General features: G+C 29.4%; 1 protein-coding gene across 1 annotated transcript in view; it reads right to left on the bottom strand.

The window, feature by feature from the left end:
* Window positions 1-2,791: 2,791 nt before the first annotated feature.
* LOC143044746 (uncharacterized) overlaps window positions 2,792-15,694 on the bottom strand; it is a 44,125-nt gene continuing 31,222 nt past the window's right edge. Inside the window, exons 17-20 of the mRNA XM_076216873.1 lie at window positions 14,499-14,581; window positions 11,028-11,094; window positions 10,427-10,451; window positions 2,792-6,679 (exon numbers count right to left, since the gene is read on the bottom strand). Coding sequence (XP_076072988.1) covers window positions 6,645-6,679; window positions 10,427-10,451; window positions 11,028-11,094; window positions 14,499-14,581 — 210 coding nt within the window. The 3' untranslated portion in view covers window positions 2,792-6,644. The remainder of the gene's footprint in view (window positions 6,680-10,426; window positions 10,452-11,027; window positions 11,095-14,498; window positions 14,582-15,694) is intronic.

Below are 15,694 nucleotides of genomic sequence, written 5' to 3'. Positions count from 1 at the left end.
AAATTGATTTGGCTCATAACAGATAACAAGGAATTAAAATGGACAAAAACAGATAACAGTAAATGATATATTAAAATAATTCGGTCTTTGACAAATCAGTATTTCTTATTACGGATATAATCCTTTGTAATGCATTCCATTTTTTTTTTATTATGTTTTTAGTATTAATTTATGTATCTAGAATGTTTTTAAATTACTACTCAATATATTATAATATTTTTTTATACGCTCGTTTACGGAACGTATTATGGTATACTGTTGTCCATCTGTTGTCAACATGTCGGACATTAACTAAAAAACTCTTTAACCAATTTGCATTAAACTTTGGAAAATTGTTCATACCTATTGACGAGAGCTCCCTTTTTGTTTGTTTTTTTTTTTATAGATTTTAGATTTTAAGTTTCTGGGTAATGATTTTTTATTCAATACAACTGGTTTGTTCTCATGAAACTTTGCTGAAATGTTTATATCTATTGTTGTAAACTCCCTTTCGATTTTTATTAATTTTAGATTTTATGTTATTGAGTTCAGGGATTTTATTCATTAGACAAAGGTGGTATTTTCTAGTTTTCAAAAATAACTCAAAAATGCTTTCAGCAATTCTCATGAAACGTTGGTGTATTGTTTATATATATTGTCTGAAGCTCCCTTTGTTGCTAATAAAAAAATGACCTAAAAGAGTTTGAATATTCCGACTTTTTTCTAAATGACCATTTAATGAGGTGTGTGAATTTTTCTTAATAAGACTATGAGGCAAAGTGGTATATAGGGTAGAAAAATCAAAAGCACCAATTATAAGCATGCAATTTATCAAGTACTTCGAACAAATTTTGACACTCCAAAAGCAATTTATTCCACTATTTTCAAAGGCCTTATTTGAACAATTTTTTATCAGATTTTTGATTGTACCAAGTGTACTAGTAAGTAGAATATATAGTTTAGTAGGGAAACAATGGCTTGAAATGAAATAAAACTTTGTTTGTAATGAGTTATGTGCAGCTTCGGACCCAAGTACATGGTTGGAACTTTCAATTGTACAATGCATTTGGTTCTGCTTTGAAAAGAATCACAGAGCTGAGTCCATGTACCATATTATATAAAAGGTTAAGTGGTAGTTAGGACCTAGTCCTTAATTGAGATCCTTGTCAGATATTCCTGGCCATATGTTTTCCTTTTTGACATATTAAGAATTGTTTTAATTTAATATGTTCGTAGGGGAAACAAGGAACATTATTCTCATACAAAAAATTAAGATAATTCTAAATACACATTCATAAAAAAAATTGAATTTATTACAAAGGATAATCATAAGATATACTTGAATTGTCCTGGACCTCACTTATGTGATGGGTATATGTTAATGGAATCCTTCTCTAAATACGGGACAAACATATCAGTAGTGGTAGACTCCAATGTCCAATGATCTTCAATTTATACCGAATATTGACTCAAAAAAAATGCTAACATTCCAATTTTCAATAACAGTTAACAGCAAATACATTCTCACAATAACAGATAACAAAAAAACTAAAAGCCCAATAACAGCTAACAAAGAATAAGACAATAACAGCTAACAGCAAATATATTTTCAAAATAACAGATAACAAAGAATTAAATTGCCCCATAACAGCATAACAGTTAAACCCCTTGCCCCCCCCCCCCCCCTGTCATATAAATGAGAGATTTAATCCAACATTTTCTACACAAGGAAATGCCTTTATCTTACCTCCTATACATTTCCAGGAATATGATTGGTTAAAAGCGTCCGCGTGCAAACCGTGTATATTTGATATTAGGTTAGTAGGGAGGCGGGGCTTATCTCATACACGGTTAGTAGTGGAGTTACATCCCTTTAAATTCCTTATTAGGTAAGAAGGGGGCGGGGCTTATTTCATACACGGTTAGTAATGGTGTTATGTCCCTTTGTAAAAAACAAAACGGTACTGAGAAAAAAATCTTAAAAGTTCCAACAGACGAAGAAATTGATGATTAAGATTGAAACAAATTCATAAAACACATTTAAACCTTACAAGTCGTTATTGTTGGCATCTGTTTTTGTAGGATCAATGGAAGTATTTTCTTAGCGCTAACAGTATTGAAGACTTGCTCGTTTTGAGAATCACTAGTCTTAATTTCACACGTTAAGATAGTCGATAAGATAAATTCGTTACATAGTGTGCTAGTGACGTAATACGGTATATATGGGGTCAGTAAATTCCATATGGGGATTCGAGCTTCGCTCTCACCCCATATGGACTGACCCCATATATACCGTATTAGGTCACTAGCACACTATGTAACTAATAGTACCAAGTCAAGAATATGAAAGTCGTTTTCCATTTGTTTGATGTGTTTTAGGTTTTGATTTTGCCATTTGATTATTTTTTTGTGAAGGACCTACTGAATTCTCATTCTTGTCATTGTAATGATTGACCTAGTTTTTATTTGTTGACATGTTGATGATTGACTCAGAATGTCTTCTTTTTGTCAGACTTTGGATGATCGACTCTTCGGAACCTTCTACATTTTTAGGGGGAAAACATGACCGATTCTTTATACCTGATTTCTTTTGTTGAAAGGGTATGGATGACAAGACTTTTCGGACCAACTATCTATTTGTTATAAAGGACTGGACATTATGTCTTTACAGAGTTTGATATTGTAGTTGTTTTTGTCCATTTGTAATTCATTTTTTTATAACACACTATGTATTTCCTTTTATAACAATGTATCCTGATCTTTTTTCCATGGTTGTAAATCAAAATCATAATCATTAAATCTAATCCACACGGAAACAAACGGATATATTTTAATGTATAAAAAAATATAAATAAACAATACATAAATATATGTAAACAAGGAAATAATATTTAAAGAAACAACCTTCCCAGTAAAATATAACAGATCTAACAAAAAGTTCCCAGAAAATAGTCTTCCTCTCCTAACTAGCAAAAGTCACGGTCATGAGTTAATATAACAAAGTCAATTTGATAAAAAAAAAAAAAAAAAAAAAAAAAAACATCATCTCTGCACATTCTAAAAGGATCAAACAAATAATTATTTGTTCTTCAATTTTTAGAGATCATTTAAATGAACAAACAAAATCATATATATATAACTACTGTATGTCTCTATATCTTTTAAAAGTAATGAACCTATTAAATTTTTATCTGACCTACACAAATTCTGACACTTATTTTAAAAGACATGTAATAAAACACGAGAGTAGATTTAAAAAAATATAATTTACCAAAGGGAACTCAATTCAAATCAAACATACAAAAATTAAATTTTCTAAATAAACCAGGGATATTGTTACCATAAATTACTTAATACCTTTACTAAATTTTTCCATAGATATAAATATTTGGTTTTGAAGTTTGGTTGTACCTGTAGAAAACTTATTTCTAACAGGATAGCACATCCTCATTTTTACGGAAATGTTGTAAACCGTACCCGGAAATTTAGAAATGATCCTTGTCAACTAATTGCTCCTTTAAATAAACTTATTCTAAAAGGCTACCAATTCAACACTGTAATTAGATCATTGAATATTGTTTTTATTGGTATAAATATTGATTTTGTTATCAGCAAATTAAAAGCAAACAAAATATTACTAGTATGTTAAATACATATACACATTCATGAATCTACAATCTGTCGATACCTGTAACTTGGCATTGCACAAGGTTTTTTCTCTGACTGTTTATGACGTCTTTACACTAAATCCATTGTATGTTGGATGTGTACAGATTGATAGTTTAGTCTTAGATGCATGATTTTTTATTAGTACATGTACCCGGCTACATCCACTTGTATTTTTGTCCATCTGATCAGTTAAGGCTCTTTCAACTGATTTTGATAGTTCGTTCTTATGTTGTACTGTTATACCACTGTCCCAGGAAAGAGGGAGGGTTGGGATCCCGTTAACATGTTTAACCCTGCCACATTATTTATGTAAGTGCCTGTCCCAAGTCAGGAGCCTGTTATTCAGTGGTTGTCTTTTGTTTATGTGTTACAGATTTGTTTTTCGTACATTTTTTATACAAATAAGGCTGTTAGTCTTCTCATTTGAATTGTTTTACATTGTCATGTCTGGGCCTTTTATAGCTGACTGTGCGGTATGGGCTTTGCTCATTGTTGTAGGCTGTACGGTGACCTATAGTTGTTAATGTCTGTGCCATTTTGGTCTCTTATGGACAGTTGTCTCATTGGCAATCATACCACATCTTCTTTTTTATCTTTACTTTAGTATATATATAATCATCCATCCATCATGTTTTAAAAGGAGATTACTAGTGGAACTAATTCCCAGCTCAGTTCTTTTAAACCAAATGTCAACTTTATTAGTAACTACAGTAACACTAGTAGGAGGGTTTAATATTACATTCCTACTGACGTGAGAATAGTGGGAATGCCTGCACCAAGTCAGGAATATGACAGTTGTTGTCCATTCAATTCATGTGTTTGACCTTTTGATTTTACCATTTGATTAGAGACTTTCCTCAGAGTTCAGTATTTGTGTACTGTTTATATTACCTTGTTTGTTACTACGGTAGAACTAGTGTGAGGGTTTACTATTAACTTCCTACTAAGGTAAGACTACTGGGAGTAGTTAATATTACCTAAATGGTAACTACAGTAGGGACCTGTAGAAGGGGTTAATATTAACGCTTTAGTTTATAAAACAAGACAAGTAGAAGGAGTTAAAATTATCTTGTTTTACTACAGTAAGACTAGTAGAAGGAGTTAATATTAACTTGTCAGTTACTACAGTAAGACTAGAAGGAGTTAATATTAACTTGCTACTTACTAAATCAAAGACTAGTAGAAGGGGTTAATATAAAAGCTTTATTTTCTACAGTAAGACTAGTAGAAGGAGTTAAAATTATCTTGTTTTACTGCAATAAGAATAGTAGAAGGAATTAATATTAACTTGTCAGTTACTGCGGTTAGACAAGAATGAGTTATAATTAACTAATTGGTAAATAAAGTAAGACTAGTTGGAGGGGTTAGTCACACACTATCTTAACGAAAATGCAATATCCCATTACATGTACCATTTTAATTCAAATGTATGAAGTTTTACAGTATTTTATTTAGAGAAATGAAGTTTAAAGTAGTGTATTGATAATGATATTCATAATGCCCAAAGGGTGATTAATTGGTTAAACTTGGTTCAGAATATTCAAATTCTTTTTGAAAGGGAAAAAGGTTTTCAGAAGACAAGTGATGACAATAAAACAAGAATAATTCAATATAATCATTCAGAAATATAATACAATAACATAATATTGAAAGGAAATGAGAAAGAAAAAACCCAAATACCCCAATAGAATATATAGATACCTATTAAAAAAAAATTACATACATAAAACAGATAACTTGATCAATATATTCATAGCAATCAAACCATGATGTTAGAAGTGATCATAATTGCTTGTTTGGAAATCTGATTTATGGTTTGGTTGATAAGATGAAAACATGTTTGTAAATATAAATAAATAAATATGGATTTCAATTTCTTGAATTCATCATGAAATAATACTATGTAACTATGTAATAAGACTCAGTAATTATAACACCTCCATGCTCATAACAAGAATAGGATATAAAGAATGTAACTCTCACTGCACTTAATGTTTGTACTCACAAAAATGTAGAGAAGAGAACTGAAAGCTAGCTAGCCAGCCAGTGACTTTATGTATTTGATTGCACTTGCTTTACCTCAAACAACATATGTTTTCATGAAACAGAAAAAAAACAAAAACAGTTTGCATATCTATTCATTAAAATAATTACTAAAAATCCCATTCAATTCTTTGACACAATATTTGTTCTAGTTAAAAAATGGAATGTAATAAAACTTATTCACAACCAGGTTAAATATAAAATGTTACACACTTTAACAGTACTATATGTTCCTTCCATACTAAAACAAAACCATCCTAAATCTTATATGAAATACCTGCCAACACCTGTATAGAACTGTATTACTATTTGTACAATAAGTATAACTTAAATGATTATAAAGTCATTTCTATTTATATGATCTGAGTCTCTCTGAAATCTAATTTCAAATTAATAAAAAAAAATCTTTCTCTCCAAACACTTCAATTGTATACAAAAATATAATTGAGTGTTAGTTTCAGTTCAAGATTTATCTCAAAAGAATATATTTTTTGGTTTAAATGATTTTACAAAGCTCAATTACTTTCTATCAGACTTCCATTTTTTACCAGATAAGTGTAATTTATTCTTTTACATCTTATAAAAGATTTACAAATTATCCGTAAAGTTGTTTCAATTCTTCTTAGCCATCAGGCTACTCATAATCTGTTTATGTGACTTTGAACTGACCTTGGAGTTTAGTATTTTTGTAAATTCTTTTTTTGTACATGCTAATTTGGCCAGCCAAGTAAAATTTAACTAACAGTTAGTTTTGATTCATTTCTTTACCTTATGCAAATGGGAAAAAAATGTGTATGGATGGGACACATTTGCACCAAGTTAAATGTTGGCAGATATTGCACTGACTACAACATCAGGTAAAATGGTGGCAGGTACATAAAATGTATGTATTGTCTTTCAACATCACACTACTGTCAGCTAGGTTGTTCTTCTAAAAGTATATACTACTGTTGTCACAACAACAGGTGGGTTCTTTCAAATCCTTGAGCTGTAAAAAAAAAACACTAAAGAGTCATTATACAGTAAGAGATATATTTTGATGTGAGCAAACATTTTTATGCAAAATTCTAGTACATTATAACATGATACACCAATATGATAATGTCTACCCTATATTCCCACAATTGATGATGGGAGTAATTGGAAAAAATGTTGTGCAATTGAAGTTGATGTTTCTGTAATCTTTCAGTATTACAGTTGACCATTTAACAAGTACTGTAAATTGGGAAATTATTGGGAAATTATTTTTATTGCAAATAATGCGACAGGGTTACAATCGCAATAATTTAAACTTGCATTATGAATTTTTTTATATGAATTTAACAGGATTTTTCTCAATATTGCAAAAACATAAATCGCATTTTAGTCTAAAATGACAAAATCACAATAATAAATGCACGCAATAATTTCTGAATTTACAGTCTTGAATTGAAATAAGAATAACAGTATTGCTTTGATTCACCAGTAATACTTCATTTGAGACTGTCACATCGAAATATGAGGATGACAACTCTTCAAAGCCGTCCACAGACAGTATATTTATAGCCATATAGCCAGTCAAGATTGTTAAAACTCCCATCATCAAAGCGTTCCAAAAATTATTTTTAAATGATTAAGATGGCTGGGGCGGGCGCCTTAATTAAAATCCATAGATTTTTTTAATAATTTGTCAAAATGAAGTTTTTCATTATGCTTTTTTCAAAAAATATAATAAAAAGTATGGGTCACCCAACTTTTTATCATGCTACAGGATGTGCAAAATTGTTAGATTTTGTATAGATTATGGATGGAAAATCAAATTTCCAATTTCCAAAGAAAACTACATGATAGAATTTTAAGATAAAACATGAGAAGATAACTCTTAAAACATGCTTTCAGATACAAAAAAGAAAAAAATGGGGTAACAGAACTTGTTTTCTTGCAATATATATAAATTAGGTAAATTCACAACACTTTCTTTTAAAAAATCACTATATCTGATTTATCTCCCCTTATTTAACAAAGTTTGAAAAAAATGAATCAAACACAAATATGGTGATTTTAGAAATTACATCAGTAAATATGATAAAACACATAATTTTCTATCTTTTTATCAAAAATCTTACACATGAATTACATACTACTCTCAAAATTTGCCCATTTAATTTAATCAAAAGATCAAGACCAACTGTTATCTGCTACTTCTAAATCCAAGATGTAGGAAGACCAGAAACCACATTGCGTACACATTGAATTAGAATTCATTCATGTTGAAGTTACATATGTTCCTATCAGAGCATATGACATCACTTTTGAAGTCCTTTACAAAACATGACATATATATTTTAGTCAATTAGACCCTGTTGGATAGTATTTTTTTTTATTTGTCTCATTTGCAACAATTTTGACATAAAATGCATTTTACTCTTGTTCCCAGTTGTATGCAAAATCTTATAAAAAAAATTGTCACCAAGACATTCTGCTTTTCTTTGAAATTTACCTTTAAAATTATTAAGTTTCTTAAAAACATTGGAAATCAGTCTTTGCAAATAAAGATGCAGCAAAAGGGTTTTTATAAAAACAATGTGTAAAGAAAATTCAGTATACATGATCAAAGTTTTAATTTCCACCAATGAAACAAGATCAAGTGATTGTGTAAATTTATTATATATTTCTTATTATGAAATCAGCCATGTGTTAACATAAATTGGAAAATATAATGTTATAGTAGGTGGTCATAAAAGTGTACAAATATTGGGGTGAAAAAAAAATCCGTAGTAGCAGGTGCACAACTTCAATATGTGCATAATGTTTCAGTAAAGTTTGATAAAAATAGATTGAAAACTTTGGTGTTAGCTGCACATAGTTTGATTAAGAGTTCTTATGTTAAAAATAAGAAAAAAATCCTCATACAATCACAAATTTCTGTGGATTAATTTATTTTCGGGGGTACAAATTTTCTTTGCTTGACAAAAACTTCCATTTTCTAAGAATATTTAATTTGATGGTTTTAACAATGTCAGCATAAAATCCCTGAATAATATTGTAATTCTTAAGATCATTTAAATTCGCTGTTCCCCATTTCACACAATTTCCACAATAATTGATATTAAGGTGGCTCTTGGGTACAAAAATTTCAGCAAAAAATTAAACCTTTATTTTTTCATTACAAATTTTATTTATTACACTATTAGTTATTACTTTATTATATGGTACAAAAATCAACCTAAAAAAAACGATTCTGTTTGGCTCCAGATGACTTTTAAAATGTTTATATCATTGAAAAAGCTCCAAATTATCTCCCTTTGGTGCAAAAATGCTATTTTTTGGCATTAAATTTGAAATATCTTTTTTAACTCATCGGTGACCTATATTTTTTATTATTGTTTTCAAATAAGCTGTACATAAACTAAATAATTGTAAAATTTAAGCTATTTCTGTAATTAGGTTATTTTTTTATTTCGATATTACCTCTATTTCTCCTATTAGCTCAACAGAAAAAAAAGACATTAACAGAAATGTATGCTTCTTCCCGCGGCAGATTGTGGGCTTAATTTAATGGTGACCCCATTTTTTTATTTCATTTTTCATTTAAGTATATGATAAAGTTCATTTATAAAAAAATATAGCGAAATCCTATATTAGAAAAAAAATTTGATTTATACCCAGGAGCCCCCTTAAACAATTAATAATGCATGCAGAGTAGCAAGTGCATAACTTCAATATGTATGGAATCATTCTGTGAAGCTTCAGCGATCTGGGTTGAAAACTGTAGGAGTAGATAATTTCACAAATTAGTGGCTACTAGGAGTAATTTAAAGACTTTGGAAGGGTGTAAATTAAGGTGACAGTAGTTTACCATGTTCAACTCTAGACAATAGATCAGGAAGAGACAAACCAAGCTAATAAAGGTGTAAGCCATGACATATTTATTTGTACCTTGTTTCTTACATCCATAAGTCAGACCACTCTTTGATTAGATGACATATCAATGAAAGTATCTATAGAAATCACAAAGAAGAAATGACTAGAAATACTTATCATGCATTTGCATTTGGATTTTGAAAATTGTTTGAATATATTCTTATAAACAACAAGTAAGCATAAAACATTTAAAACTTAGAACTATTGGAAATTGTTGCATTGCATCCTTCTTTCTAAAGCTAGGAATTTTTCAGTAGAGAAAATCAATTGTTATAAATAAGTTTTTATGCTAGTAGGTCACTAAATTTGCATAACAATTTCTTTCAAATTGTAATTTGAAATTTTTATCAGATCAAATGTTTACCTATTTCAATAACAAACAAACAGAAATTACCAAAGAAATCTTAAAACCCAGGGTTTATATTCAAACTTGTTATTCCCATACTCAAACAAAACTTGAATAGTACATTGATTGTTTTTTTTTCATTTTTGTTCTATTCATGATTAAATGATTAAATTGGCAGGTTAAATTTTCACTTTATAATGTTTCTGCTAAATGGAAAATTAAGCAAAACACTGTAGAATATCATAATTTTAAAAGATTTAAACAGCATACATTAGATCAATTGACAGAGAATCTAATCAGTTTCAGACAAATCAATTATGGTATGTGAAATGACTCTTATGCTACCATGATTAAAGGAAGAACTAACTAAGTAAAATACACCATTTTTCTTGTCATAGTATCTAACAATAAAAAATATCATTTTGCAGAGACTGATAACAATTTAAATTGATAAGAACAGCATAGCCTAGTCTACTTAATACATACCTAATGTGCATAGAATCAATTTGGCCTGGAACCAAAAAAAATCTTTTAGAACTATCATAACAAATATAAACATATATTTTTGGGATAAATTATTGCAAAATGAATGTCACAGGTAAATCATACTTATGAGGTCTTTTTCAAAATACAATATGAATATATACAATAAATATACTATGAGCTTGCATTAAGAGAAAACATTTTTGGAAAATTTAGGAGCTATAAATTAAAAAGAAATGAAAAGGAAGAAGCAAAGATTGATGATGTCAAAGATGATTATGGTACACAGTAACAATAACACTTTATGAAGGTACAAGAAACCAGTTTGAGTTTTTGATGAAATTTAAGAATAGGTTTCTTGTACCTTCATAAAATATTATTGAAACTATTATAACAGATATATTGTTAAAAATATAAAAGGTTACCACAATCTAGTGTTTGAAGGGTTTAATTCAAAAGACCATTTTACAAAGATAATGGTAGCACCTAGAAAAGTGTCCTAATACTAGATATTAGATATTTATTTTTTTCAATTTCTGGTGTGAAGTTACATTTAAACTTTAAGGATGATTATTATGAATTAAATCTGTTGACTTTATAATACCTGATCTTCAGTTCTTGCTTCGAACACATGACACAGAAAGTTACGAGCTAAACTGCATGTTGTCTCTCTGAAAACATTATAAAATAATTAATTAGTGTTGTGTTGTGTATGTGACAATGTTTTAGATTTTAACGAGATAAATTTGTGTATAACTGAAAAATTATTACACCAGGGTTTTCGATATCACAAACTAGTCAAAAACATTTGCTAAATTTTATCATCGGTATAAGGACATCATTTGTAAATATAGCTCAACATGCAGACTTCTTATACGTTCAGGTATTTCACATCCAATTTTTTATGGAATTATTCTTTATAAAGCACAAAAATGTCAGTATTCACCTCAGAAGCTAACAAAACCTTTAAATAGACTTATTACTGTGCTTATCCAGTGACCTTTGGGGTATCACAATAGCAATGGCTCAAACAGTTTACCAAATTGCAGTTAGATTTCTTCTCCAACTAACTGATCAACTGGTAAAATATTTTAGCAGATTGCTCAAATGAAATGTTGTTAGTATGATGTGAGTGCTGTAAAATCAAAAGTAATACTTACCATCCAGATCCAGTTAGTTGATATCTTTGTCATTTGTTTCAAACACAAAAATGACTTACTATAATATGTGTCACTGAATAAGAAGGTCTAATTTTGACATGGAAACTTCTATCATAAATAGATTTTATAAATAAATAGTTGAAAACATTGTTTTGTAAGTCTATAATTAATAGCTCCGTTTTCCAACAACAAGTTAGTGCATAATTGTAATTTGGATTTTTTTTTTTCTAAAGCAATTACTTATCTGCTACCATTAAAGGGAAATAATTTACATTACTGAAAATCAGCAAAATGTTGTCACAATTTTTGTCTGACAAATATCAACTTTCCTCATTTAATTTGTTTGTAACATTACTTTTATGATTATTAAACTTTTATCCTCTGTTTTGAAAAGAAACAATGAAATTTATTTTTAAGATGATTAAAATTTTGAAAAAAATTGTAGGCAAAATCAGAAGCCAGGTATCATTGATTAATTTTTTAGTGTACAATAACTCAATAAAAATTATTTCCCTTTAATGCCAGCAGATCAGTAATTTGTATAGAAAATATTATACGAATCATAATTACACAATAACTTTGTCTTAGAAGACAAAGCTATAAAATATACATCTACAAAACAATGGTTTGAACTTTTTATTTATAAAATCTATTTATGATAGAAGTTTCCATGTCAAAATTAGACCTTCTTATTCAGTGACTCATACTATAGTAAGTCATTTTTGTGTTTGAAACAAATGACAAAGATATCAACTAACTGGATCTGGATGGTAAGTATTACTTTTGATTTCACAGCACTCACTTCATACTAACAACATTTCACTTTAGCAATCTGCTAAAAACATTTTACCAGTTGATCAGTTAGTTGGAGAAGAAATCTAACTGCAATTTGGTAAACTGTTTTGGCCATTGCTATTGTGATACCCCAAAGGTCACTGGATAAGCACTGTAAGAAGGGATATAGTTACAATACTGTTGTCAGGTCATTAAAGATTGCATATTTTGGCGTTAATATTGATTCACTTATAGGGTCTTTGCATCGGAACTAAACACATTTATTTAAAAACCAGTTGTTGGCATGACACGGGTTATGTTCTTCTCATAAATGTTATGATGGTATGATACTAGACCCCTAACAGGAAGGATTGTGCCTGATGTTTATATGATGAAGACATAATCTTTCAATCAGTTTAATTGAAGTCTGGAGCTGGCATGTCAGTTAACTGTTTCCATTCTCAATTTTATGTCTATACAGACACACATTTTCATATGTTTACAGTGACTTGACTGTTAGTGTTGCTATTCAGCAATTGCAACTCATTCAAAATTTTGACCAAATTGCAATTTGTTTTATTAAACCAAATTGTTCAACTGGTCAAAATATTGAACAAATTGTTCAGCCAAAATTTGAAAGTGCAAGGTGATATAATAAAACATACTTACAATCCTATAAGACTTTAACTCCACTTTAATGATGTTGTGACAAAATACAACAAATGGAAGTAAAATTAGTCTATCAGTTTGTATAGGTATATTATAGTCATTTCCATGGTGAAGGAACTGTCATTATTTTGAATTGTTATAAAAATGTCCAAACTAAGCTTTCATATAGTTTTTCTTTCTAAAAGTATTCTATATTCATAAGAATAAGATATCATTTTACATAAAACATCATATATTCAGTAAAATTTGTGTGAAATAACAATATGCTCTTGATAAGTTTCCATGGGGAGATAACCTAAAATATTATTCTTTTGAATAAAGACTTTTTGAAAGAAGAAATGATTATCTCCCCATGGACACTTCCTACAAACATATTGCAATTTTACACATATTTTACTGAATATGAAATGTTTTAATTCACATAATGTCTGATTCTTATGAATATAGAATACTTTTAGAAAGAAAAACTATATGAAAGCTTAGTTTGGACATTTTTATAGCAATTCAAAATAATAACAGTTCCTTCAGCATAGAAATGACTATAATATACCTATACAAACTGATAAACTGTTTATGTCACAACATCATTAAAGTGGAGTTAAAGTCTTATAGGATTGTAAGTATGTTTTATTTTATCACCTTGCACTTTCACTACTTGAGTGTGGTTTTCTACAGCAGTTAGTTCAAATTTCTAACCAGTTGAACAATTTGATTTTATAAAACAAATTGCAATTTGGTCAGAATTTTGAATAAGTTGCAATTGGTGGATAGCAACACTTACAGTCAAGTCACTGTAATATAGTTCAACATTCAACCTATCATTACACAACTTCACCAGACACAAGAGAAAAAGGCAAAATATGACAGATTAATTCAGGGCGGGCAACAGATAAGTGAAATAATTTGCTTGGTTCTTTGAGTCTTTAGTTTATCTATAATACATTACTTTTCTTGTGTGATGATTTTATTTACCTTTTGTTATTCCACTGATCAAGATGAAAATCTTGGATGGTTGGATTAAGAAAAACATACCATTTATTTATGTGCCTGTTCAAAAGGCAGGAATCTATCAGTGATTGTCTTTTGTTAAACTATAAATTTAGAAGTTATTGCCAGGCATTTATCAATGTGACGTGGTTGGGTACGATATAATAAGTGCACACAATAATTTCTAAATTTACAGAATATTAATGTTTTTTGTTGAATTTGGTACTGATGGCAAATCAAATCTTTCTTAAATATATCTAACACATTTAAAAATCTAGGTGAATTACAGCTTGCCATACTGCATAGACCCCTGTCTATTGTTGAAGACATTAACCTGTGGATGTTCTTTTCTTCTGTTGTTTAGTTGCTGTCTCATTGAATTACACCCCACAACTCTTTTGATTCATTGTAGCACATTTATTCATTAAATTACAATATGTTTAATATACAGTTTAAATATTTTTTTCTGCATTGTTTACTCTTACCCTGCAATGTATCCAAAGTATTTCATCAAATCAGTTCTTCTTCCACAGGCGGAAATTTCTGTATAGGTTTGGCGTAAAATAACCTATCGAAAAAATGAGAAAAGTTAAAGAACAAAGTTTCAATGGCTCCCTATTTGCATATATTTTATGTACCAAGAGCATTAACTAAAATAAAAAAAAAATAAACAACTTTTTTAATAAATATCCTAATACAAGAAATGTAGGCATGAGATCCATAAAATGTAAAAATAAAGAATTTAAGGTAGAAGTAAATCCTGGTGATGTATAAGCCATACACACATTTCCAGGGAAAGAGAGGCATAAAAATTTTAATTTGCAAAATATGTAAAACAAGAGTGCACACGCTGAAATGTCTCGCCTTCTATACTAATCATTGATATTATGTTGATAGTCCTAAGTATAAAGCTAAGCTTTATAACAACTGTCACATAAACTTAACATTAACCAAGATAACTAAACAAAGACCAATGAACCTTGAAAACATATATAGTTGACCCATCACTTATAGTTTAAGAAAAATAGACCAAAACACAAAAACTTAACACTGTGCAATGAACCGTGAAAATGAGGTCACACTCAAATAAAACCTGCGCGACTGACATAAAGATCATAAAATATTTCCATACACCAAATATAGTTGACCTATGGCATATAGTATTAGATAAAAAGATCAAAATTCAAAAACTTAACTTTGACCACTGAACCATGAAAATGAGGTCAAGGTCACATGACATCTGCCCGCTAGATATGTATACCTTACAATCATTCCATACAACAAATATAGTATAACTATTGCATATAGTATGAGAAAAACAGACCAAAACACAAAAATTTAACTATAACCACTGAACCATGAAAATGAGGTCAATTTCAGATGACACCTGCCAGTTGGACATGTACACCTTACAGTCCTTCCATACACGGAATATACTAGCCCTATTGCTTATAGTATCTGAGATATGGACTTGACCACCAAAACTTAACCTTGTTCACTGATCCATGAAATGAGGTCGAGGTCAAGTGAAAACTGTCTGACAGACATGAGGACCTTGCAAGGTACGCACATATCAAATATAGTTATCCTATTACTTATAATAAGAGAGAATTCAATATTACAAAAAATTTGAACTTTTTTTTCAAGTGGTCACTGAACCATGAAAATGAGGTCAAGGACA

This window comes from Mytilus galloprovincialis, chromosome 9 (genome assembly GCF_965363235.1).
Source record: "Mytilus galloprovincialis chromosome 9, xbMytGall1.hap1.1, whole genome shotgun sequence".
NCBI lineage: Eukaryota > Metazoa > Mollusca > Bivalvia > Mytilida > Mytilidae > Mytilus > Mytilus galloprovincialis.
The sequence above is the reverse complement of the archived record's forward strand: the minus strand, read 5'-3'. Positions and strand labels throughout refer to the sequence as shown.